The 27,822-nt window shown below is 43.0% G+C and overlaps 2 protein-coding genes and 1 non-coding gene across 7 annotated transcripts in view; 2 read left to right on the forward strand and 1 right to left on the reverse strand.

The window, feature by feature from the left end:
• Positions 1–19,241, reverse strand: part of SNX3 (sorting nexin 3) — a 50,456-nt gene extending 31,215 nt beyond the window's left edge. Inside the window, exon 1 of the mRNA XM_008007411.3 lies at positions 18,739–19,241. Coding sequence (XP_008005602.1) covers positions 18,739–18,900 — 162 coding nt within the window. The 5' untranslated portion in view covers positions 18,901–19,241. The remainder of the gene's footprint in view (positions 1–18,738) is intronic.
• LOC119625556 (small nucleolar RNA U13) lies at positions 629–729 on the forward strand. Its single transcript, XR_005241746.1, has one exon. It is a non-coding gene; the product is annotated as a small nucleolar RNA U13 (small nucleolar RNA).
• Positions 19,242–19,286: 45 nt separating the features above from the next.
• The window catches only part of AFG1L (AFG1 like ATPase), a 247,255-nt gene continuing 238,719 nt past the window's right edge, over positions 19,287–27,822 (forward strand). Inside the window, exons 1-3 of one of the 5 annotated variants that reach the window (XM_073022389.1) lie at positions 19,287–19,740; positions 26,279–26,400; positions 26,626–26,825. The gene's annotated coding sequence lies outside the window, so the exon portion shown is untranslated. The other 4 variants (XM_073022390.1, XM_073022391.1, XM_073022393.1 and 1 more) reach the window with 4 other exon arrangements.

The following is a 27,822-nucleotide window of genomic DNA, read 5'->3' on the forward strand; positions in this document are numbered from 1 at the left end:
TGAGATCAAAGAGGTTTTTTTCCACTGGCCTTTAAGAGGAAGGCTACTCTAAACTCTACAGTTCCAGGAAAATAATACTGCCCACAACTGTGTAAGCCTGGAAGAGAACTCCAGAGCCTCAGATGAAACCACAACCCTGACCAACCTTCCTTGATTGTAGGCACTGTGAGACCCCAAGCAAAATGTCCAGATAAGCCATATTCAGACTTCTCACTTACAGAAACTTGTGAGATATTTGGTGGTGTTTTTTAAATAATTAAAAACTCAATCTATTTATTTAAATTTTTACTTTTTTAAAGAGACAGTGTCTTGCTTATTTCCCAGGCTGGAGTACAGGCTATTTACAGGCATGATCACAGCACATTGCAGCCGCCTCAAACTCCTGGGCTAAAGTGATTCTCCTGTCTTAGCCTCCTGTGTAGATGGGACTATAGGCACAAACCACTGCACCTGGCTGGGGGTGTTTTGAGAGCTACAATTGTGGTAATTTTTAATTCAGCAATAAAAAACTAATACATCTAACAAGACTATCCTTCAAAAATAAAAACATTAAGACAGTCCCAGACAAAAAAAAAAGACTACAAGCCTTCACACTTAGCAGACCTGACTTAGAAGAAATACTAAAGAAATCCTGTAGTTTGTAAGCATGATGATTGGGTTTTCATGCTCATGTGTGTGACATGCCTCCTTCAAACCTTGTTATGAATTCAGCACACTACCTATCTGATGGGAACCTTAGAATAAGAAAAAAGAAATACTAAAGAAAGCCCTTCAGGCTGAAAAAAAGGATACCAGATGGTAAATGAAATCCACATGAAGAGCCAGGCGTGGTGGCTCACACCTGTAATCCCAGTATTTTAGGAGGCCAAGGGTGGGGTGGATCACCTGAGGTTGAGAGTTCGAGACCAGCCTGGCCACCACTGTGAAACTCCGTCTCCACTGAAAATACAAAAATTAGCCAGGCGTGGTGGTATGCGCCTGTAATCCCAGCTACTTGGAAGCCCGAGGCACAAGAATCGCATGAATCTGGGAGGTGAAGGTTGCAGTGAGCCGAGATTGTGCCACTGCACCCCAGCCTGGGTGAGAAAGTGAGACTCTGCCTCAAAAATCAAAACAGGTTAAAAGTGAAAGGACAGAAAATTACATACCCTGCAAATACTCATAAAAAAACTGGACTGGCTATATTAGTATTAGATAAAGTAGACTGTAAAACACAACAGATGAGTAAGAACTGAGGGTTCTTGGCAAAAAGTCATAAAGAACTACTTTTTTCCTTGCTTTGATAGTTTGAAGGGAAAGAAACTGCCCTCTCCAGTTCCCCCCGCTTTTTTTTTTCCCTTCTTTATGAGATGGTGGGTCTCACCCTGTCACCCAGGGTGGAGTGTAGTAGTGCAATCCTGGCCCACTGCAGCCTTGACCTCCTGGGCTCAAACAATCCTCTCACCTCAGTCTCCCGAGTAGCTGGGACTATAGGTGCACGCCACCATACCTAGCTAATTTTTGTATTTTTTGTAGAGAGGAGGGTCTCATTATGTTACCCAAACTGGTTTTTAACTCTTGACCTCAAGTGATCCTCCTGCTTTGGCCTTCCAAAATTCTGGGATTACAGGAGATAGCCACTGTACCTGGCCCCTCCATACTATTTGTTTCCATATTTATTACTGCAGTAAAATATGCATAATATAAAATTATCATTTTCAGCATGTTTAAGTGTACAGAGTTCTGTGGCATTAAGTAAATCCATATTGTTAAGCAAACATCACCACCATCAATCTCTAGAATATCCACATTTAAAATAATATAGTCTGTAAGAATATAAGGAAATTTTTTTTTTTTTTTTTTTTGGCTCTGTTGCCAGGCGGGAGTGCGGTGGCACGATCTCAGCTCACTGCAACCTGCAACCTCTACCTCTTGGGTTCAAGAAATTATGTCTCAGCCTTCCCAGTAGCTGGGACTACAGGCATGCGTCACCATGCCCGCCTAATTTTTCGTATTTTTAGTAGAGATGGGGTTTCGCCATGTTGCCAGTCTGGTCTTGAACTCCTGACCTCAAATAATCCACCCACCTCGGCCTCCTAAAGTGCTGGGGTTACAGGCATGAGCCACTGTGCCCGGCCAAGAAAATAACTTTTTTTTTTTTTTTTTAAAAGTTCTGGGATACTTGTGCAAAACGTGCAGGTTTGTTATATAGGTATACATGTGCCATGGTGGTTTGCTGCACTTATCAACCCGTCATCTAGGTTTTAAGCCCCACATGCATTAGGTATTTGTTCTAATGCTCTCCCTCCCCTTGTTCCCCAGTCCCTGGCAGGTCCTGGTATGTGATGTTCCCCTCCCTGTGTCCATGCGATCTCATTGTTCAACTCCCACTAATGAGTGAAAACATGCGGTGTTTGGTTTTCTGTTCCTGTGTTAGTTTGCTGAGGATGGTGGTTTCCAGTTTCATCCATGTCCCTGCAAAGGACATGAACTCATTCTTTTTTATGGCTGCATAGTATTCCATAGTGTATATGTGCCACATTTTCTTTATCCAGTCTATCACTGATGGGCATTTGGGTTGGTTCCAAGTCTTCACTATTGTAAATAGTGCTGCAATAAACATACGTGTGCATGTGTCTTTATAGGAGAATGATTTATAATCCTTTGGGTATACATCCAGTAATGGGATTGCTGGATCAAATGGTGTATTTCTGGTTTTAGATCCTTGAGGAAATGCCACATTGTCTTCCACAATGGTTGAACTAATTTACACTCCCACCAACAGTGTAAAAGCGTTCCTACTTCTCCACATCGTGGCATCTGTTGTTTCCTGACTTTTTAATGATCGCCATTCTAACTAGTGTGAGATGGTATCTCACTGTAGTTTTGATTTGCATTTCTCTAATGACCAATGATGATAAGATTTTTTAAATATGTTTGTTGGCCGCGTAAATGTCTTCTTTTGAGAAGCGTCTGTTCTTATCCTTCACCCACTTTTTGAAGGGGTTGTTTTTTTCTTGTAAATTTAAGTTCCTTGTAGATTCTGGATATTAGACCTTTGTCAGATGGATAGATTGCAAAAATTTTCTCCTATTCTGTAGGTTGCCTGCTCACCCTGATAATAGTTTCTTTTGCTGTGCTGAAGCTTTTTAATTAGATTCCATTTGTCAATTTTGGTTTTTGCTGCCATTGCTTTTGGTGTTTTAGTCATGAAGTCTTTGCTCATGTCTATGTTCTGAATGGTACTGCCTAGGTTTTATTCTAGGGTTTTTATGGTTTTAGGTTTTACATTTAAGTCTTTAATCCATCGGAGTTAATTTTTGTATAAGGTGTAAGGAAGGGGTCCAGTTTGTTTTCTGTATACGGCTAACCAGTTTTCCCAGCACCATTTATTAAATAGGGAATCCTTTCCCCATTGCTTGTTTTTGTCAGGTTTCTCGAGGATCAGATGGTTGTAGATGTGTGGTGTTATTTCTGAGGCCTCTAAGTAAGAAATTCTTAAAAGAGCTTTGAGCATTCCTTTTTTTTTTTTTTGAGATAGGGTCATGCCCTGTTGCCCTGGCTAGAATACAGAGGTGCAATCTCGGCTCACTGCAACCTCTGCCTCCCAGGTTCAAGTGATTCTCCTGCCCCAGCCTCCCGACTAGCTGGGATTACAGGCGCACACCACCACGTCTGCCTAATTTTTTCTTTTTTTTTGTCTTTTTAGTAGAGACAGGGTTTCACCATGTTGGACAGGCTGGTCTCAAACTCCTGATCTCTGGTGATCCACCCACCTTGGCCTCCCAAAATGCTGGGATTATAGGCATGAGACACTGCACCTGCCCTTTTTTTTTTTCTTAAAATTGTGTTGATTCTTTTTAATTTTTTTGTCTGGGAACACAAACTCATTATAGAATAGAATGTGTTCTCAGCATTTTATTTTATTTTTTTTTAAGAGATAGGATTTGCTGTTTTGCCCAGGCTGGAGTGCAGTGGCAAGATTGTAACTCAGTGCAGATTCTAATTCCTAACCTCAAACGATCCTCCTACCTCAGCCTCCCAAATAGCTAAGACTACAGGCTCAAGTCCACACTGGATTACCTTTTGGCAAGAGGAATCAGGAAAGATCAATAGAGTTTAGCATGGGAAAAGAGCAGGTAAACTTTCTTAGCTATATCATAAAGCATGATCAGGAAGTGATATGGTTTGGTTGTATGTCCCTATCCAAATCTCATCTTGAATTGTAACCCCCACGTGTAACCCCCCAGGTGACTGGATCATGGGGGCGGTTCCGCCATGCTCTTCTCGTGATAATGAATGAGTTATCACGAAAGCTGACGGTTTTATAAGGGGCTCTTTCTGCTCACTTTCTCTTTCCTGGCGCCTTGTGAAGCAGGTACTTGCTTCTTCTTTGCCGTCCATGCTTGTAAGTTTCCTGAGGCCCTCCCAGCTATGCAGTACTGAGTCAATTAAACCTCTTTCCTTTATAAATTACCCAGTCTCAGGTAGTAAATTTATAGTGTGAAAATGGAGTAAGACAGGAGGAAACAGGAAACGACTATTGCTAAGTAAGAACGATGAAGTGGTCGATATCTATGATCTATTTTTTGAGTGTGTGACCAGGTCTCTGTTACCTAGGCTGGAGTGCAGTAGCATGACCACGGCTTAATGTAGCCTCGACCTCTTGGGCTCAAGTGATCCTTCTACCTCAGCCTCCTAAGTAGTTGGGACTACTAGTCCATGCCACTATGCCCAGCTAATTAAAAAAAAAAAGTTTAAGTCTCCCTGTGTTGCCCAGGCTGGTCTTGAATGCCTGGGCTCAAGTGATCTTCCCACCTCTGCCTCCCAAAGTGCTAAAATTATAGGCATGAGCCACCATGTCCAGTCTATCATCTGTTTTAACTGGAAATAAGAGTGATTACAGTTTGTAAGAAAATGCAGTAGAATAAACTATATCAGAGAAAACACAGAGTGAAAGTGCCTACCATACCGCCTGAACACAGATGCTTAAAACAAATTATAGTCGGGTGCAGTGACTCATGCCTGTAATCTCAGCACTTTGGGAGGCAGAGGCAGGACTGCTTGAGCTCAGGAGTTCAAAACCAGCCTGGGCAACACAGCGAGACCCTGTCTCTATTTATTAAAAAATTAAAATTAAAATAACAATTTAAAAACCAAATTATACATTATATATAAAATTATAAATAAAAATCGAGAAAAATGTTTGAGTCAGAGAGTAACAAGGAACCACTCCAGTATTATTACTATGTGATTCTGGCAGGTCATTGACGTCAGATGTTGGCAGTGAAGGACAGAAGAGATAGGAGCTCCCCCTACCTAAAACACTACTGGCTCTCTTTTTGCCCTCACACACTTCTGGTCCCTCAGGGCAGACCTGGGTTTCCACTACACCTTATGCATATTTTATGAATTTACCTCTCCCTACTCTCCTTACCACCAGTTTGGAAGCTTCTGAAGGCTAGGCATGTCTTATTCATCTCTTAAACAAGCATCTAGCAATGTCTGGAATATAGCAGACAGTTCATAAATGTTCATTTATTGGACAGTTCTGGGGAAACCTTATCAGAGAAATCTAGCCCTGTTTCAGGCTGTTGGGAACTTACTAAATGCAGTAACATATGTTATTAAACTTAGCATTCCAAGTACTCAATAAAGCAACTGACCCACAGGAGCTACTCAAGTTAAAGTCAACAACTCTAAAAAAGAAATTTAGTTAGAAAAAAACAATTTATCAGATGTCTTGAGGGAAGAAAACTAAGCAAATATCAATTATAGATAAGAATCATCGGCCGGGCGCGGTGGCTCAAACCTGTAATCCCAGCACTTTGGGAGGCCGAGATGGGCGAATCATGAGGTCAGGAGATCGAGACCATCCTGGCTAACACGGTGAAACCCCGTCTCTACTAAAAAAATACAAAAAATTAGCCGGGCGAGGTGGCGGGCGCCTGTAGTCCCAGCTACTCGGGAGGCTGAGGCAGGAGAATGGCGTGAACCCAGGAGGCGGAGCTTGCAGTGAGCTGAGATCCGGCCACTGCACTCCAGCCTGGGCGACAGAGTGAGACTCCGTCTCAAAAAAAAAAAAAAAAAAAAGAATCATATCCTGATGTCTAAAGAAAAACACTCTAAAACAGCAATTTATCCCAACTGAAGTATATCAACATAATCTGGCCTTCTAAACTAAGACAAAAATTCTATCAGTTTACTATGTTGTCCCATTTAGAGTCCCATCACAGTTTCTCAATTTTCCACTTAACTCCTTCCTTTCTTTTTTTGAGACAGGGTCTCACTCTGTCACCCAGGCTGGAGTGCAGTGGTACCATTATAGTTCACTGCAGCCTCAACCTCCTGGGCTCAAATGAGTCTCCCGCCTCAACCTCCTGAGTCGCTGGGACTACAGGTGTGCACCACCACACCCAGCTTTTAGACAGACAGACAAAGTTTGTAGAAAGGACTTACCTATGTTAATAGTTCAACCAAGACTAATTTAAATTTTATTAACTGTTATTTATACAATGGCACACTGCCCTATTACATAGGGGGTTAACATGTAAGAACACAAAACATTAAGACAGGTGTAATGGCTCACATCTGTAGTACCAGCTACTCAGAAGACTGAGGCAGATAAGAGGATTGCTTGAGCTCAGGAGTTCAAGACCAACCTGGGCTATATAGTGATATTCTGTCTCTTAGAAAACACATACACACATAAAACCCCACAAATCATTAAATGATGATACTGTATAAGAAATTAATTACACAAAAATTAGCTGGGCGTGGTGGCACGCGCCTGTAATCCCAGCTACTCGGGAGGCTGAGGCAGGAGAATCGCTTGAACCCGGGAAGTGGAGGTTGCAGTGAGCCAAGATCGCGCCACTGCACTCCAGCCTGGCAACAGAGTGAGACTCCGTGTCAAAAAAAGAAAAAATTAATTAATTCTGGCTAGAAAATATCTAAACCATGATCCTGGCTAGAACTGATTGCAGTCAATTTTGTTTGGCATCATCTTCAGTGTTGAGACTGGTTTGCTGACCGACCCTGAACCACCATGAACCTGCTGCCCACTAGTTTATCAGCACCAACTTTCTTTGCTTTATGTGGGTATTCAAAGGAGTTTACATAAATGGCTTCGAGTGAGAAAATAAACTTCAAAAGTTGAAAATCCTTGTGCCTGGCCTTAGTATTACCAGTGGGATGACAACACAAAGTTACAATTTCTATGTAAAACTGGACCTCTAGGAGGAAAAATGGTATCTAATATTTCATTCACCACCCAACAATAGGGCTATGCATTAAGATCCTATTATTTGATGAATGTGCAGTGTTATATTTAATGACTATTTCCTCAGTCGTTTACTACTGGCTTCCTAAATGAATGTTCTTTCCATAGCCTCATGATATTTTTTAGGGTTTGAGACAGGGTTCTACTCTGTCACATAGGCTAGAGTGCAGTGGTGTGATCTTGCCTCACTGCAACATCCGCCTCCAGGGTTCAAGTGATCCTCCCACCTCAGGCTGTTGAGTAGCTGGGACTACAGGGGCACATCACCACATCTGGCTAATTTTTATATTTTTAGTAGAGACAGGGTTTTGCCACGTTGGTCAGGCTGGTCTTGAACTCCTGACCTCAAGTGATCCAACCACCTCAGACTCCACAAGTGCTGGAATTACAGGAGTGAGGCACCATGCCTGGCCTCATGTTTTGATAAAAGATTCTCCAAGTACCTTTTGATTTCCATTATTTCAATGTTACATGAGCAAATTCTAGACATAAAATTGGCAAACCTTTTCTTAAAGGGCAAGATAGTAAACATACTGTTTCAACTACTCAATTCTGCCCTTATAGTATAAAAGTGGTCTTACATAATACAGGAAGAAATCGATATGCTGTGTTCCAATAAAACTTTATTTATAAAAAAAGGTAAGCCCACAGTTTGCCAACCCCTGCTCTATCTATACTCCTTAGTGTCCTAAGAATGTCCTCAGTTATATACCACGGGGGAATCTTTGGGTGTAAATTTAAGACAAGACCTGGTGATATACACATACATGCCTAGCTGACAAGATTTTTCTCTACTTGTTTCCACTTGAAGATAACCAGTAAAGTCAACACAAGAGAGGGGTGAGATACCAAGACCAGACACAAGGAGGGGCTTTGAGACTCCTGTTTCTCAGTATGGATGAGACTTATTGTACAACAGAGGTCATTCCACAAGGACAGGACTAAAAAAAACAGAAAGCAAACCACCTATAGGTGACAGGTGCTAAAATAACTTTACGAAAGCCAAAAGAAATGCTCCATCAGTGATAAAATCTAAGTTTACAGAACAAATAATTATGGAATGACCATTCCGATACTGCTGGACACAAAGTAACTTTACGAAATTATTTTAAGTAATTATCTACTTCTCTGCTAGGAGATTAAGTGATTCTCTGCTAAGAGACACTGGCCTCATTTATTTTGGTGGCTCAAATTATATACTCCCATCATTCAATGTCAGCAACTACAATGGTGGTCCTAAGTAAAACCAATATAGTTTTAAGCAGCCTTGGAAGGGGAAAAAAAAGGTTAATCAACTATTTTTAGAATCTCTAGCCCAATCTCAAGGTATACCCCTATCAGATATGCCATGTCTTCATGTTTGCCTTTTTTCTCAACTTAACAAAATTATCATGAAAGAATCAAAACTTACTCACTTAAGACTTCCAAACTAATGAAAGTACAATTTTACTTCTTGCAAATCAAATGAACTTACTCTAAACCGAAATTCCAGGCATCAGCAAAAAAAAGGAGTAAGAGATGATCACAGTGTAGCTTAAAGCCATATCCTAGAAGGGCCAACCACAACCATTGGTTAATGTAGCAAAGCAAAGAACAGTATCTACTCTTCCCTTCTTCACATGGCTGCCTGGTTAAATTTCCCAGCTTCTTTTGTAGCTAAGTACGGCAATGGGGCAGAAACAGAAATAATACAACTTCCTGGTTATGTCCTTCAAGGGCAGAAATAAACCTTCCCCCTGACTAGAATGTGAATATATTAGAAGCTGATAGTCAAGCCACGATACTAACCCTGGACTGTGCCTGAAACCTCTCCATGTGGAGAAAAAAACCAAAAGAACAACAAAATTATCTTCTTTATCTGAGAACAGCCCAAACTCTATATTATTTGATACAACCTTTCTGGCAAGCTATAGCAAACATCACATTTTACCAACACAGTCCAAATTCCTAGGCTGTCAGTTAAATATTTCTTTAAAGAAGTAGTGGCCAGGCGCGGTGGCTCACGCCTGTATTTTGGGAGGCTGAAGTGGGCAGATCACTTGAGGCCAGGAGTTTGAGACCAGCCTTGGCAACATGGTGAAACCCCATCTCTACTAAAAATACAAAAATTAGCCGGGCATGGTGCTGCACGACCTGTATACTCCCAGCTACTTGGGAGGCTGAAGCATAAGAATTGCTTGAACCACAGAGGCGGAGGCTGCAGTGAGCTGAGATTGCACCATTGCACTCCAGTCTGGGCAAGCGTGAGACTCTGTCTAAAAAAATAAATAAAATAAAAAAACAAAAAACGAAGTAGAACTTTGGTTGAAAGCTTTATGTCTTTTAACTAAGGAATCAAAACAGTAAACTGCAGTTCCAGTTTCCTGTGCAGGGTCTGGGGAAGGAATGCCAGGCACCACGCCCAGCGTTCCTGACAGGCACCTATGGCAAGAAGCCCCTGACAAGAAACAGGCCAAGGAGATGTATGAGGAAGACAAGGATTTCAAGCAGAAACAAAAAGAGGAGCAGAAAAAACTTGAGGAGCTAAAAGCAAAGGCGACAGGGAAGGGTTCCCTGGACAGGTGGAATTAACAAATCTGGCAAAAGTCTATGGCCATTCTATCCTGAATGCACCCAATTGCTCGTCTGATCTCAGAAGCTAAGCAGGGTTGGGCCTGGTTAGTACTTAGAAGGGAGAAATCTGGAAAACAAGAACAAAAACCAAAAAACGAACCACTGTGCCCGAGGCAATGATGACCCTTGATCCCATTCCTATTTAAATATCTGTATTTTCTACCATAAAATCTTCTACTTCCATCCTAGGAAGCAAAGGATGAAATGTCGTGGAGCCTGTTGCACATTTAATAATAAGCTTTCGGCCGGGCTCGGTGGCTCACGCCTGTAATCCCAGAACTTTGGGAGGCCGAGACGGGTGGATCATGAGGTCAGGAGATAGAGACCATCCTGGCTAACAAGGTGAAAACCCCGTCTCTATTAAAAAATACAAAAAACTAGCCGGGCGAGGTGGCGGGCGCCTGTAATCCCAGCTACTCGGGAGGCTGAGGCAGGAGAATGGCGTAAACCCGGGAGGCGGAGCTTGCAGTGAGCTGAGATCCGGCCACTGCACTCCAGCCTAGGCGACAGAGCGAGACTCCGTCTCAAAAAAAAAAAAAAAAAAAAAAAAAAAAAAAAAAAGCTTTCTCTCTCTCTCTTTTTTTTTTTTTTTTAAAGCACAGAGTCTCGCTGCCACCCAGGATGGAATGTGGTAGTGCAATCTTGACTGACTGTATCCTCTGCCTCCAGGGTTCAAGCAATCTTTGTGCCTCAGCCTCCTGAGTAGCTGGGATTATAGGCATGCACCACCACACTGGCTAATTTTTGTATTTTAGTAGATATGGGTTTTTGCCATGTTGGTAAGGCTGGTCTCAAACTCCTGATCTCGAGTGATCCACCCACCTCACTCTCCCAAAGTGCTGGGATTACAGGCATGAGCTACCTACCGCACCCGGCCCTAGGAATAAACTTCTGGAAAAAAGAAAATAGCAGTTCCAAGATTTTCTTGGACACCATCTTTCTTATCTGATATTCAATTGCTGGCTCTGTTTACATGAAAGCAGCATAACATGGTACAAACATCAAAGTATCTAATAATAACAGTCTAGTACTTTTTGGAAGGGGTAAGATAAGCATGATGATGAAGGTGAGCAGGAGAGGAAAATTTCTATTACATGTGATCACCAGGATAGTTCAAAGCATTTTTTTAGATTTTCCCCTTTAAAAGTATAAAGTGACAATATTTATAAAAATTCCTTTTTTGAGGCATGCTTGATGGCATGCAACAGCAATCCCAGCTACTTGGCTGAGGTGGGAGGCTCACTTCAGCCCAGGAGTTCAAGACCAGCCTGGACAACACAGCATAACACTGTCTCCAAAAAATCCCTTTCTTAAATGAATATGTATTTTTGTCTTTTTTTTGTTTTTTACTTCTGGCTTACTTTCATGATTATTATACAGGGATATAGACATGGATGATGCAAGACAACGGTAAAAAGATCTGGCTTGACTGGATGTAGTCTGTGTCTCCCCGTCTTCCCAAAAACTTAAGCTGTAGAGATCCGTATGCTTTCAGTTAATATTTAAATGCCTCCCCTCCAAAAAGTTTTCTATCTTTGGCAAATGCCGCTGGTTTTCCTCTCTGTTGCCAAGATCTGCTATTCATTTTATGTTTTACTATTTTAGAATCTGTTTTTTTTTTAACCCCATCAAAGCTACCAACCACTGTGGTTCTATGTATATTTCTCCTCCTTCTCTACTGTCTATCTCAGTGAGACAGAGAGCATGATAAACAGCAGCAGAAATCCTTGCTGCATATCAGTAAAGTGCCCTTACTGGGATGCTTTTTAAACCACCACTGCCAGCCGGGCGCGGTGGCTCACGCCTGTAATCCCAGCACTTTGGGAGGCCGAGGCGGGTGGATCATGAGGTCAGGAGATCGAGACCATCCTGGCTAACATGGTGAAATCCCATCTCTACTAAAAACACAAAAAATTAGCCGGGCGAGGTGGCGGGCGCCTGTAGTCCCAGCTACTCAGGAGGCTGAGGCAGGAGAATGGCGTGAACTTGGGAGGCGGAACTTGCAGCGAGCCAAGATCATGCCACTGCACTCCAGCCTGGGTGACAGAGCAAGACTCCGTCTCAAAGACAAAAAAAAGAAAAAAAAACCCCACCACTGCCCAAACCCCACCCCACCCCAATTAAAAGAGAACCTGAATGGTTTCAAAGGCTCCTCAGGTGGTATGAATGTTCTGTGAGGGCTCTGGGCAACCATGGTGAAACCTTTGTCTGAGACAAGCCTGGGCAACATGGAGAAATCCTGTCTCTACAAATACAAAAAAATTAGCCAGGCATAGTTGCATGCTCCTGGAGCCCCAATTACTCAGGAGGTGAAGGTGGGAGGGTTGCCTGAGCCCAGGAGGTTGAGGCTGCAATGAGCCGAGATTGCACCACCGTGCACTCTAGCTTGGGCAAGAGTGAGAACCTGTCTCAAAAAAAAATATGGGCTCTGAAGGTCAGAAAAATCTAGGCTCAAATCCCAGTTTTACCATTTAATAGCTGTGACCTTGGGGAAGTTAACTTTCCTAAACTTCATTTATTTGTAAGTGTTCACTATGTGCCAAGCAGTGTTAGATATTGAGTAAGGGTGATTATGACTCCCTGTCCTCTAAGAGCTTATAATGGGTGATAGGAACTTACAGGAAGCCAAAGACAAGCAAACAAATTTAATCCTAACAAGGCTACTAGGACACACAGGAAGGAAATCTGGTCCAGAGTCAAGGGATCAGCAAAATCTCTAAAAAGGGGACATTAAGGCTGAGTCCTGCAGGATAAGTCATAGTAACCAGATGAGGCTGTTAAAGGAAGCCTGTTCTTAACAGAGGAGGAAGTGTGTGCAAAAGGCCTGGATACAAAAGAACTCAGCTTAATTGGGAGATACCAGTTCAGGACTGGGGTCAAAATGAGGAAAGGACAAGAGATGAGGATCAATTGGGACTTCAGCTTCTACATCTGCAAAACAGGAGTATTATCTCAATATTAAATTTTACACATACAGAACAGTGCCTTGCACATGATACTCAAATGATACATCCCTTAACAGAACAGAATCCCTAAAAACTCAATATAACAGGGCTACTTTAAAATTGCCACTGTCTTCCTCCCCTACTCTCCATTCTCTTAAGGGACAGATGAGATAAGAACAGAATCTTCACTGCTAATAGCATGCTTCTCCTTGATGGAGATCCTAGAAATGTCAGTCACAGCTGGCAGGAACATGTATAACAGACAACATCTCATTGGCCAATTGATATTTCTGCAGATGTCCTTTGGCATCAAAATGTCCTGATTTTTTTTTTTTTTTTTTTGAGATGGAGTCTTGCTCTGTTGCCCAGGCTAGAGTGCAGTGGCGCGATCTCGGCTCACTGCAAGCTCCGCCTCCCGGGTTCACGCCATTCTCCTGCCTCAGCCTCCCAAGTAGCTGGGACTACAGGCGCCCGCCACCACGCCCGGCTAATTTTTTGTATTTTTAATAGAGACGGAGTTTCACCGTGTTTGCCAGGATGGTCTCGATCTCCTGACCTCGTGATCTGCCCACCTCGGCCTCCCAAAGTTCTGGGATTACAAGCGTGAGCCACCGCACCTGGCCTTTCTTTTCTTTTTTTAGAGCCAGGGTCTCACTGTGTCACCCAGGCTGGAGTGCAGTGGTGTGATCATGACTCACTGCAGCCTTGACCTCCTCCTGGGCTCAAGAAATCCTCCCACTTCAGCCTCCCACATAGGTGGGACTACAGGCACATACCACCGCACTTGGCTAATTTTTAAATTTTTGTAGAGACAGGGTCTCACTGCATTGCCCAGGCTGTGTGGCAACACCTGAGCTCAAGTAGTCCTCCCACCTTGGCCTCCCAAAGTGCTGGGATTACATACAGGATTTGCCATGCCCGATCCCCCAAATCTTTAAAATACTGTTAATATTTTAGCCCTTCAACAATACATGTTTATAATTCCTAAGATTAAGTCTAAGATTTTAAAATTTATTTCTCAGCTTCCAATCTGGATATTAATGACTCCTAATTTAAAATTAGATGACTGACCCAGAGGAAAAAACATACAAGTTTAGAACGGCAAGCAGTCAAGATAAGATGCTACATTTATTTAGCATCTTGCTAAAATTTTTATCAGCCAACGTTATTATTCAGCTTTATGCTTTAATAAAGCTCAACTTTAAAAGATTATTTGGAGCCGGGTATGGTGGCTCATACTTATAATCCTAGCAGTTTTGGAGGCTGAGGTGGGAGTATCACTTGAGCCCAGGAGTTCAAGAGCAGCCCGGGCAACATAGTGAGATCTCGTCTCTACAAATAATTTAAAAATTAGCTGGGCGTGGTGGTGTGTGCCTGTGGTCCCAACTACTAGAGAGGCTGAGGTTGGGAAGATCATTTGAGCCTGGAGGTCAAGGCTTCGGTGAGCTGAGAGTCAGAGGGAGACCCTGCCTTGAAAAAATAAATACATACACAAAGGTTACTTGGTTAAGTACCAAATAAGATAGCTTCTTTTTATACCATGCTTACTTGATGAAGGTATACTTCCAAGACAAGTAGGTTTCTTGGTAAGAAAATCTAACAATTTTAGTAACTCAACCACACGTTAACACAGAAAATGTAGTTGATCACTGACGTTTAATTTAGAAAATGTCTATCTTCAGAAAGAGCTAAATTCTGCGTGCTTATGATGTGCCAGGCACTGTGCTAGAAAGATTCATGTGCCTTATCCCATTTAGTCCTAAGAGGTAGGTACTATTATTAGCACACCTATTTCACAGAGGGGAAGTGGAGCTTTGATTTTGTACCCTACCCAGCTAGGAAATGCTAAATCTATTCTTTGAACTGAGGACTATGTCAGAGCTCAAGAAAGATTCTAATTCCATTCCTGTTCAAAACAGTGGTCTCCAGGTAAAATAGATCTTGATTAATTTAAAAATCTCCAGAATATTAAAGTTACATTATAGCACAAACTTATAAACAGTGACTGAATTTTACTTTCAGCCTTCTCTTTAATATGCCTAAATAATTCTAGACCTTGAACTTTCCTAAACCTTTAATCATTTATGGCGCTCTCTGCTGTACCTATCCATTAGAACAATTTTTAAAAACATAACACTGTGTAATTATTTTCAAAAGCCCAGAGATACTAATCAAGTGATCCTAATAGTCTTAAACACTATCCTCAAACCAAAAGATAAATGGAGATTGGGAAACTTGCATTCTAAGTGCCACCATCCAGATAAAATTGCCCTGTGAATTAGAGTAATTTCAATCAGATCCTGTAAAACTGAAAATTTTTCTCAAGACCAGAATGAGACAGTAACTGTAAGATAGTTTAAAAGTTCAAATTCTGGAACATAAAATGGTTTTCCATATAGCAAATTCAATAGCAAAAAAGGTAGTCAGTAGGGGTTAGGGAGAGCAGCAACAGTTTAGAGAATAATAAAATTGCAGGGCTGGGTGGGGTGGCTCATGCCCGTAATTCCAACACTGGGAGGCTGAGTGGGGCAGGGTCACTTGAGGCCAGGAGTTCAAGACCATCATGGGCAACACAGCAAGTCTCAACTGACAAAAAATAAAAAATTAGCCAGAGGTAGTAGCACCCTGTAGTCCCCAGCTACCTGGGAGGCTGAGGCGGGGGTAACACTTGAGCCCTGAAGTTTGAGACTGCAGTGAGCCACGATCACGCCACTGCATTCCAGCCTGGGCTACAGAGTGAGACTCTTATCTCAAGAAAAAAAAAAAAAATTACAAAATATTAAACTATTCATGTCATAGCCACTCTGCCTTAATGCAAAACTATAATTACTCTAAAAAAATCATATGCTGCTCAAATAAGGGCTAATTTCCTTACTATATGGTGTCCTTAGTTTTAAGCTAACACATTACATACTAAAAGAAATCCAGGCCGGGTGTGGGGGTTCACGCCTGTAATCCCAGCACTTTGGGAGGCAAAGGCGGATGGATCATGAGGTCAAGGGATCGAGACCATTCTGGTCAACACAGTGAAGCCCCATGTCTACTAAAAATAGAAAAATTAGCTGGGCATGGTGGCGCATGCCTGTAGTCCCAGCTACTCGGGTGGATGAGGCAGGAGAATGGCTTTAACTCCGGAGGCAGAGGTTGCAGTGGGCCGAGATTGCGCCACTGCACTCCAGCCTGGCGACAGAGCAAGACGCCATCTCAAAAAAAATAAAAAAGAAAGAAAGAAATCCAAAGGCATTTCATGCATTAAAAACTCAATTAGGTTTTCATATAGGCACCTGCATTTACGACTGTTAACAGCTATTAACACCCAGTGAGTTGGTTTATACAAAAATACAAACCAAGGTAAGTGTATAATTTGTTAGTTCTCTGACTCATTAATCATTCTTAAAAAAGATTATTTTCAGGCCGGGCGCAGTGGTTCATGTCTGTAATCCCAGCACTTTGGGAAGCCAAGGCAGGTGTATAACGAGGTCAGGAGTTCAAGACCAGACTGACCAACAGGGTGAAACCCCATCTCTACTAAAAATACAAAAATTAGCCAGGCGTGGTGGCGTATGCCTGTAATCCCAGCTACTCAGGAGGCTGAGGCAGGAGAATTGCTTGAACCTGGGAGGCGAAGGTTGCTGTGAGCCAAAATAGCGCCACTGCACTCCAACCTGGGCGAGAGCAAGACTCCATCTCAAAAAAAAAAAAAAAAATTATTTTATTTAACATACAAATGACTATTCTGGGCTCAAGTGATGCTCCCACCTCAGCCTCCGGAGTAGCTGGGACCTCAGGCATGCGCACTACCATGCCCAGCTAATTTCTTTTTTTGTGGAGAAGGGGTTTCAACGTGTTGCCCAGGCTGGTCTCAAACTTCAGAGCTCAAGGGATCCACCAGCCTCAGCCTCCCACAGTGCTGGGACGAGAGGCGTGAGCCACTGCGCCACACCCAAAAACCATTTTTAAGTGTCACATCAGTTATTTGCTAAGGTATTAGTTGTATTAAAAAAAAAAAAGAGGATTAAGTTATTATACTAGAATCCATTTAATATAACGCACTCAGCAAGATAAACTCAAAGTTAGTAAGTGGAGGAAGTGTAGGCAGGATATTCCAATTCAATTTTGTGACAGGAAGTACCTGCTATGGAAGTCTAGAAACAAGAATACCAAGTTCTGTTTTAGCACAAGAGAAAAAAACAAAACAAAACACTGGTGTATAGGGCAAAAGAGGAAGTTCTTTTTAGTGAACCATCTGTCAGGTATTACAGACAATTAGAAAAACATTCACTTTTCCGCTAGGTTTATGTGGGAATGTAGTTCCCCAGGTTTACTGGAGCACCCCAGGTGTACTGGATTTTGCAGTTTCCCTATGGTAACATAGCCTATGATTCAATTTTTATTTATTTATTTAGAGACAGGGTTTCGCTCTTGTTGCCCAGGCTGGAATGCAATGGCCCGATCTAGACTCACTGTAACCTCTGCCTCCCTGGATCAGGCGATTCTCCAGCCTCAGACTCCTGAGTAGCTAGGATTACAGGCATGCGCCACCACACCCCGCTAATTTTGTATTTCTAGTACAGATAGGGTTTCTCCATGCTGACCAGGTTGATGTCGAACTCCCAACCTCGGTGTTCCGCCCACCTGGTCCTCCCAAAGTGCTGGGATTACAGGCGTGAGTCACCGCGCCCGGCCTATGATTCACATTTTACACATCCATAAGAAGACAACAGTGGCTTGAAACAGTAAACTATTCATTTCATATTTTAAAGTTTAACTTTTTAAAAATCAATACTAACTACATAAGAATCATTTTTTAAAAATACTTGTTTCACAACTTAAGTGAATATACTACTGAGCTGTCCACTTAAAAATGGTTAGGATGGCAAAGTTCACGTTTTGTGTTTTTCACGACACAAAGTGCGTGTTAATGAGAAATTATTTCACTTAAATGTTAATAGTAGCTTGTCATATAAATTTTGATTAAAGGCAAAATCCTCTTATACTTAATTTTTAATAAAGTAATTTGCTGTCATCTTTCAGTTAATGTAATTAATTTTTAAAGATGCTTCCATACATGGGCAAATTCTTTAATACTTAACTATAGAGTGAAAGTGAAGCACTATTTTCAATATCTTTCAAATCATCTGAATTATTTATTGCCAACAAACACTGGTTGTGAAATTAGGTATATTTTATTTCTGTTGATTTCTTCATTCAGTTAAATGCAAATCTCGAATTAAGACAGCAAGATCCCTAAATAAATAGGCTTTTCTTAAAGCAACTGTAGTTTTGGATTATGAGGTAAGTGACACCACACTTCAGCCTTTAGCAGGGCGGTGGCCCAAAGTGCTTAAGTCAACCATGTCCAATCACCCTTCTGGTCTGGCTCAGCCCTATCAAAAATTGTCAGGCTTCTGTGAACTTTCATTAAGTCCCGTTTAGAAGACTACACAACCTAGGTTACTTTAGTAGCTCGGGAAGGGCCTGGAGCCCCGGGCTTGGCTTGCTACCTCTGGGAAGTCTCCAGGAAGAGAAAACTGGGAAAAGGCTTTAACTTTGCGCAAGCCCCTTTCTCAGTCAACATCTCCTTCCCTTCCCAGTGAAGGGACGTGTTCTCGAAAGATCTACCCCTTTCCAACTCAAATGTCATTCCCAGATCAGCTGCTGGAGGGGCAAGCGGCGCTCAACCCACGCCCTCCTCTTCCAGCACCTTCTCCAAGTGCCAGGGCGCCGGGCTCGCTCTGCAGCCCCCCACACCAGCCCTACAGGAAAAGGGGCCCTGGCTCACGACCCCGGCCAGCCTCTGCAAGGGGGCTCCCGGCCTGGGCGGCCGTGGCTGCCCGCGGAGGTTCACTCCTGGGCCGAGTCGGGGGTGACCAGAGCCAGCGGGAGGGGTTTCTTGGGAGAGGGGAAAGACGGCCTCACCTTGACCCTGATTTCGTAAGTGGTGAAGCGGCCCCGGCCGACCCCCACCGTCTGCGGGTTGCTCACATCGATCTCGAGGAAGTTGCTGGGGGGTCCGTAGGCATCATTCAGGTTCTGCGGCTTGGTGATCAGCCGCCGGGTGTCAGCCACGGTCTCCGCCATTTCGCTGTAGCCGCCGCCGCCGCGGGCTCCCTCCGCCCCCTCCACGTTCAGCCGCCGCCGCCGCTGCTGCCCGCCGTGGGGACACGGGGCTCGCGCGCAGCGGTCGCGAAGCGAACGAGCACGTAGAGCGGGCGTTCACCCCGCACGCGAAGCTCCTCCCCGCGCCCCTCAAGCTTCCGCGTCCGAGCCCAGGGCAGAAACAGCTGACTCGCTGGAACGCCGCGCTCGGGTCCCGGGAGGCCCGGCCGAGGCTGGGGAGGGGCACTGCGGGTTGGGGTGTGAGGAGAAGCGGTGTCATGGGACTCGCGGTTGCAAACAGGATCCGGCCGGACTACAGCACCCACAATGCACCGCGAGAGCCGCCGCCGCGGGGTTGCGGCCGATGAAGTGAGGACCCAGACGCCGAGGGGCGGTGCTTCCTGTCTCTCTGCGCCAGCCTCGGCCTGCGGCGGGGCAGAGCGCCGGAAACGGCCTTCGCGGCGTTAGGAATTGCGGGAGAAAGTTAAACGGGGAGATTTTAGAGATTCGCCAGCAAATCGAAACAAAACTGCCCCTACTAACTGTACCAACAGTGAACCCTTGAAAATGCCTTTCTGGAGAGGGTTAAACAAATGCCTGAAATGATTTTGCCATAAACCTGAGCGTTCCACCAGACAACCGTCTGGATTGATAAATTGAAACCAGTAAAGTGTGGGAGTGAAATAAAAACAAAAGCCCTAGCTAAATCCTAGCATTATGGTCATACCATATTTGGAGACAAGTCGGCCCGCTAAAACAAAGTAACAGTAGACCGGCTGCAAGCTGCTTTGGGTGTCCACTTTCATTTCTCACGAAGTCCTGGTAAGTTTTTTTTTTTTTTTTTTTTTTGAAAATATTAAACGTACCTCTACAGGACTGGAAATGCAACTCACATAAGCCTTTTTAAGAAACGGGGAGGAAGGCCGGGCACGGTGGCTTATGCCTGTAATCCCAGCACTTTGGGAGGCCGAGGCGGGCGGATCACGAGGTCAGGAGTTCGAGACTAGCCTTGCCCACATGGTGAAACCCCATCTCTACTTAAAAATGCAAAATTAGCTGGGCGTGGTAGTGTGCGCCTGTAATCCCAGCTACTTAGGAGGCTGAGGCAGGAGAATCGCTTGAACCCAGGAGGCGGAGGCTGCAGTGAGCCGAGATCACGCAGTTGCACTCCAGCCTGGGCAATAGAGTGAGACTTCGTCTCAAAAAAAAAAAGAAAGAAACGGGGAGAAAACCCAGTTAATTAGGAATTAGGTCCTAGTTCATCTCTCATGGTCTAATGGGAAATGCAGATTTTAAATGTTGAGATACGATACATTTTTCTCTCTTTGTCCGGAGAGTTATCCCTCTTAATGGTATGGTCTCACAACTATTTCTGCATTTTTTAATATGTCAAGTTTAATCCTATAATTACTTTAACCTGATCTTCCCCTCCCCCCCTTTTTTTAGATTTTAAATTATTAGTAATTATTTGTGGAGACGGGATCTCACTATGATTTCCAGGCTGGTCTCCAACTCCTAGCATCAAAGTGATCCTCCCGCCGCAGCCTACCATAAGTACTGAGATGGCAGGCATGAGCCACCGTGCTTGGCCTGATCTGCCCCTTGATCCCTTGAACTGAAATTTTCTTTTCTTTTCTTTTCTTTCTTTCTTTCTTTTTTTTTTTTTTTTGAGACGGAGTCTCGCTGTGTCGTTCAGGCTGGAGTGCAGTGGCGCATCTTGTCTTACTGCAGTCTCCACCTTCCGGATTCAAGCGATTCTCCTGCCTCAGCCTCCCGAGTAGCTGGGATTACAGGCGTGCGCCATGACACCCAGCTAACTTTTGTGTATTTTTAGTAGAAACGGGGTTTCGCCTTGTTGGCCGGGCTGGTCTCGAACTCCCAACATCAGCTGATCCGCCTGCCTCAGCCTCCCAAAGTGCTGGTAGGACAGGCGTGAGCCACCGTGCCCGGCCAACAGCAACCATTCTTAATAACACTAAGAAACACTGGAATAAAAAGAAATTACTTGGCCGGCTGCGGTGATTTACTCCTGTAATCCCAGCACTCTCAGAGGCCGAGGCGGGCGGATCACCTCAGGTCGGGAGTTCGAGACCAGCCTGACCAACATGGAGAAACCCCGTCTCTACTAAAAATACAAAATTAGCTGGGCGTGGTAGCACATGCCTGTAATCCCAGCTACTCAGGAGGCTGAGGAAGGAGAATTGCTTGAATCTGGGCGGTGGAGATTGTGGTGAGCCGAGATCGTGCCATTGCACTACAGCCTGGACAAGAAGAACAAAACTCCGTCTCAAAAAAAAAAAAAAAGAAATAAAAGAAAAAAAAATTACTTAAATACAATGTATATTATTTTCCAGAAAACAACATTCATTTATTCATTCAACAAATATTTGTTGAAGGCCTATTGGATGTTTTCATTCTAGGTGCTAGAGATTAAAGGGTAGATAAGTCAGGTTTATAACCTAGTATATAGTCTATCTTAGGGAGACAAATCAGTAAATAATACACCTGCCAATATGATTGGTGCTATGCAACAAAACTGAATAATGTGACAGATAGCGACAGACAAGCTCATTAGATATTAATGCTGGGCATGTCTCCTAATACAACAGACCAAATGGGAATTTGACTGGTATGATTAGAAATGTGAGCTCAAGAAATGTATATCAATGGCTCTGAATTGAAGTCTATGAAAGCTAAGAGACCAGGAACTACTGTATTATGTTGTCATCGGTGACACCTGAACAAAGCAATCATAGAATATTCTCATAGAATGCTTCTGTCTGATTCCTTGGCGGCCACTCAGGGCACACTTGGGCAGCCGGAACAAATGCCTGCAGTGGGGAAGCGGCTAGGAGGGACAGCAGCACAGCATCATAGCACAGTTGTTTAGCCAAAGAAGACTTTCTTGGTATAAATATCAGGAAAAAAAAAATCTTTATTTTTCAGGAATTGTGATTGCATTTCTAGAATGCAAATCCAGAAAGAATAAGCTACTAGAATTAACAAAATATAGTGGCAAAATAGAAATATAGAATGTAATAGCTTTCCTTTGTCTAGGCAATATCTAGTTAGAATGGAAATGGAAGAAAATACCCTGTTCGCAAGTGACTAGAAGTACGAAATATCTAGGAAGGAAGGGATAGGAGCTATAGGGAGCAAAGGAAACATAGGACTAAAACTATGAAATTGTATTAAAAGATGTAAGACAAAATCTAAAGAGAAAAGAGTCTGTGTTCCTGGATGGGAGGACTTAGTATCAGAAAAATGTCACTCTATCTAAAATTAATAACTTAATACAATTAGAATCTCAGTGTGGTTAGTTTTACTTACCCACTCCTACCTTGGATGGATGGGTGGCAATGAGTCAAGTTTTTTTTTTTTTTGAGATGGAGTCTTGCTCTGTCACCCAGGCTGGAGTGCAGTGGCACGATCTTGGCTCACTACCTCTGCCTCCTGGGTTCAAGCTATTCTCCTGCCTCAGCCTCCCGAGTAGCTGGGACTACAGGCGCCCGCCACCACGCCCAGCTAATTTTTGTGTTTTTAGTAGAAACGGGGTTTCACCATGTTGGCCAGGCTGGTCTCGAACTCCTGACCTTGTGATCCACCCACCTCAGCCTCCCAAAGTGCTGGGATTACAGGTGTGAGCCACTGCACCTGGCCCAAAGGTTTTATCATTCAGAAATGGCAAAACTCGGCTGGGCACGGTGACTCACGCCTGTAATCCCAGCACTTTGGGAGGCCGAGATGGGCGGATCACCTGAGGTCAGAAGTTCGAGACCAGCCTGGCCAACATGGTGAAACCCCGTCTCTACTAAAAATACAAAAAAATAGCCGGGCATGGTGCTGGGCGCCTGTAATCCCAGCTACTCCAGAGGCTGAGACAGAAGAATGGCTTGAACCTGGGAGGTAGAGGTTGCAGTGAGCCGAGATGGCGCCACTGCACGCTCCAGCCTGGGTGACAAGAGTGAGACTCTGTCTCAAAAAAAAGAAATGGCAAAACTAGCTCCAGAATTTATATACTTACCAATATTTTATGCTGCCTCTTAGGCAGGAATTCAAATGGACAATAAGCATAAAAAAGAAATGAAATTACTATCAGCTGACTGTTTAGTGAGCTCAGAATAAACACGAATGGATAATCTTAATGGCCACAGCCTTCAAACTGTGATAGTTAATACTCTACTCAAAGGACACACCTCTCAGGGCACCCACAGCGATACCAGTGTACAGACAACTTATTTTTCTAGAATTAGGCCACTTTAGGAAAACATAAAATTGATGATAGTTTTCTAACATTTTAGCTCATTGTTGGAATATATTCATGTCTTCTCCTCCTACCTCCACTTCAACTGCCACTATACTCAAACTTACTAATCATATAAATGCACATTAAACATGAATACTTTTTTCTGTCTATCAGAATGGCAAAAATCCAAATCAACAGAAGCACACAGTAGGAACGTAGGAAAACAGGCATTCATATTTTGTGACATGAGTATGAATTGTTACATCCTTTTGGAAAAGTAATTTGATGATATTTATCAAAAGTAAGACTATTAGAGTAGTTTTACCTGCAAATCTAACTTTTGCTGCAAGAGTCCATGGTACACAATGTTGTAAGGGCAAGGATGTTTATCACATCTTTGTTTGTAGTGGCAAAAACTGGAAACAGCTCCAAGGGCTATCAGTTTTTAAAAATGCTTGAATTAGGCTGGGCAATGGCTCATACCTGTAATCCCAGCACTTAGGGAGGCCAGGTCAGGCAGATCACTTGTCAAGACCAACATAGGGAGACTCTATCTCTACAAAAAATTTAAAAATTGCAGGGCATGCTGGTGTGCACCTGTAGTCCCAACTACTTGGGAGGCTGAGGTGAGAGGATTGCTTGAGCCCAGGAGGTTGAGGCTACAATGAACTATGATCATGCCACTCTACTCCAGCCTAGATAACAGACAAAGACCTTGTCTCAAGAAAGAAAAAAAGAAAAAGAAAAGGCTTGAATTATAGTATATTTAAACTGTGGGAAATTGTATAATGATTAAAGTAAATTAACTAGTTAGATTTTCATTTATTAGAATAATCTATTTTTTAGTTATTAGAATTAGAGAGGGAATATCCATGATGTATTGGTGAAAGCACTGAATCCTAGCCACTAGACTACCAGAGACCATGATATTGGTAAGTGAGGATCACAAAATAATCTGTCTGCTATGGTCCATTTGGGTAAACAAACAAAACCCTATCAGTAGGCCAGCCAGAGTGGCTCATGCCTGTAATCCCAGCACTTTAGGAGGCTGCGGCAGGTGGATCATTTGAGGTCTGGAGTTTGAGACCAGCCTGGCCAACATGGTGAAACCCAGCCTCCGCCAAAAATACAAAAAAATTAGCTGGGCATGGTGGCACATACCTGTAATCCCAGCTACTAGGGAGGCTAAGGCAAGAGAATTGCTTGAACCCGGGAGACAGAGATTGCAGTGAGCCAAGATCACACCACTGCACTCCAACCTGGTTGACAGAGTGAGGCTCTGTCTCAAAACAAACAAACAAAAAAACCCACCCTATCACCCTACATTTATATTTGTATATGTTTATATGTGCATGGGGAGAAGTATAGAAGGATATACACCAGGGTATTAGCGCTGGTAGCTTAAGAGGGTGGCAATTGAAGTGGAGGTAGGAGGAGAAGACACAAACATATTCTAAGGAGGAGGTAAAATGTTAGAAAACTATCATCAATTTTCTGTTTTCCTTAATGGCCTAATTCTAAAATAAGTTGTCTGTGTACTGGTTTTGCTGTGGGCATCCTGAAAGGTATGTCCCTTGAGTAGAATATTATCACTGTTCGAAGGCTCTGGCCATTAAGATTATCCATTCCTTAGGTGGGAGTGGTGGCACGTGCCTGTAATCCCAGCTACTCAGGAGGCTAGGGCAGGAGAATCACTTGAACCCAGGAGGTGGAGGTTGCAGTGAGCTGAGATCGTGCCATTGCACTTTAGCCTGAGCAATAAGAGCGAAACTCCGTCTCAAAAAAAAAAAAAAAGAAAGAAAGAAAAGATTAGCCGTTCCTGGCTGAGCACAGTGGCTCTTGCCTGTAATCCCAGCACTTTGGAAGGCCAGGGTAGGCGGATAACTTGAGATAAGGAGTTCGAGACCAGCCTAGTCAACATGGTGAAACCCTGTCTCTACTAAAAGTACAAAAATTAGCCTGGCGCAGTGGCATGCACCTGTAATCCTAGCTACTCGAGAGGCTGAGGCAGGAGAATTGCTTGAACCTGGGAGGTGCATGATGCAGTGAGCCGAGATCATGCCACTGTACTCCAGCTTGGGTGACAGAGTGACACTCCACCTCAAAAAATAATAATAATAATTAATTAATTGGGATTCTGTTTTATCAGCCGGTCCCTTGTGAACTTGATTAATGTGTCACTTCCTCAAAACCTGATCACTTCTAAAGGAAAAGAATAAAATCAAGTCACTGAACCTCTGAAGTGTCAGACTCTGGAATTATGGCTGTCAACGAAAAGAGTCAAACTGTGTGAAATATTTGAAGAGATTTATTCTGAGCCAAATATGAGTGACCAGTGGCCCATGATACAGGCCTCAGGAGGTCCTGAGAACGTGACCCCAGGATGGTCAGGGTACAGCTTGGTTTTATACATTTTAGAGAGACATGAGACATCAATTAATACATGTAAGATATACATTGGTTTGGGCCAGAAAGGCGGGACAACTGGAAGTCAGGGCTTCCAAGCCATTAGGCAGATGCAAAGGATTTCTGATTGGCAATTGGTTGAAAGAGTTACTATCAATAAAAAAGAATGTCTGGGTTGTGATAAGGGGTTATGAAGAAATAAAAGTTTTATTTTGCAGATAAAGCCTCCAGGTAGAGGGCTTTAGAGAAAATAGATTGTAAATGTTTCTTATCAGATCTAAAGAATCTGTTCTATTGGTAATTCCAAAAGGGAGGAGGGTATGATAAGGCATGTCTGACTCTCCCTTCCCATCATGGCCTGAAATAGTTTTTCAGGTTAACTTTGGAATGCCTTTGGCTGAGAGGAGGGGTCCATTTAGATGGTTGAGGGGACTTAGAATTTTATTTTTGGTTTATGTGGCAAACCTAGAGATCTGTCAACTTCTCAAGTGCCAGCTGAGTTTCTTTTACATCATTTTTCCTATGTGGAGCATTTCAAATCTCACACCCTGACTTACCCTCCAAACTCCTGCTCCCAGGCTGCTGAGCATTCCTGGAGGAAATCTAGACCTACTGGCACCTTTGCAAATTTGTGGTTTCCAACTTCAGTTGATCCTTAGACGCATCTCAGAAATCCCATTTAATTCTTTTTTTTTTTTTTTTTTTTAGATGCAGTTTCGCTCTTGTCGCCAGGCTGGAGTACAATGGTGCTATCTTGGCCCACTGCAACCTCCACCTCCTGGGTTCAAGCAATTCTCCTGCCTCAGCCTCCTGAGTAGCTGGGATTACAGGTACCTGCCAACATGCCAGCTAATTTTTGTTTTTTGTTTTTTGTTTTTTTTTTAGTAGAGATGGGGTTTCACCATGTTGGCCAGGCTGGTCTCAAACTCCTGACCTCAGGTGATCCACCTGCCTCAGCCTCCCAAAGTTCTGGGATGACAGATGTGAGCCACCATGCCTGGCCTCCCCTGTTTAATTCTCTTCTCACATTTTGCATTCTTCTTCCTTACTCTCAGCAGATAACCTTACTTCTTCCTGCACAAATAAAAGTAAAAGCCATGAAGCTCAGTGTCTCCCTCCTCACCACCAAAAGACTATTTACAGTATGAGTCAATTTCAGAACTTCTGAGAGCATGAAGCAGACCCACACCACTTTCAGCTTTTGAGGATCTGGACATTTTCATCTTTGGTACTGAGGAAATTATTTAAGGGCATTGTGAGTTGTTTGTTAATTTTAAGTAGATAAAGCATTTACATTATTTAAAAATCAAAATGTATTTAAGGGTGTTCATTGAAAAATCTGTCGCCAATTCCTGTCTCCAGCCATCCTCCCTTCTCTATTGACAGCCACTGTTGGCAGTTTCTTATGTATCTCATATATATATGAGAAATAGTACGATAGGATACAAACACTTTTGCACCTTACCTCACTTAAATGTTATATGCCAAGGTAGTTACACATCTATATCTGTACAAGAGCAAAGTATTCTATGATATGCCATAATTATTTAACTTGTCTTCTACTGACAAATACATGTTGATCCTAATCTTTTACTATTATAGTGCTATAATGAATAACCTTGAATATGCCAGTCATTATACACATGGGAGCATATCTGTAGCATAAATTGCTGTGAATAGAATTACTGAGGCAAAGGATGTATGCATTTGTAATTTTGAGAGGTATTGTAAAAATTTCCTTTCATATAGATGAGAAAAAAATAGTTCAAAGCAGCCTGAGCTTGGAGAGGTGTGCAAAATTTATCAGGCCCAGAGAAACTTTAAGCAATAAAGACCTTTTTTTTTTTTTTTGAGACAGGGTATCATTCTGTCACCCAGGTTGGCGTGCAGTGGTGCAATCATGGCTCACTGTAGCCTCAACTTCAGCTTTGACTTCCTGGGCTTCTGCAATCCTCCCACCTCAGCCTCCTGAGTAGCTGGACCACAGGTGCATGCCACCACCCCTATATACTTTTTGTATTTTTGGTAGAGTTGGGATTTCGCCTCATTGCCCAGGTTGGTCTCAAACTTCTGAACTCAAGCTATCCACCTGCCTCAGCCTCCCAAAGTGCTGAGATTACAGACATGAGCCATCATGCCTAATAAGACTTTTTTTTTTTTTTAATAGGCAAAAGGAGGTACTGTCTTGTGGGAGCAGATAGTTTATATTTCTTATTTTAAATTAGTAAATTGGAATTCTGTTTTAACAGCCA

This window comes from Chlorocebus sabaeus, chromosome 13 (assembly GCF_047675955.1).
Source record: "Chlorocebus sabaeus isolate Y175 chromosome 13, mChlSab1.0.hap1, whole genome shotgun sequence".
Classification (NCBI taxonomy): domain Eukaryota; kingdom Metazoa; phylum Chordata; class Mammalia; order Primates; family Cercopithecidae; genus Chlorocebus; species Chlorocebus sabaeus.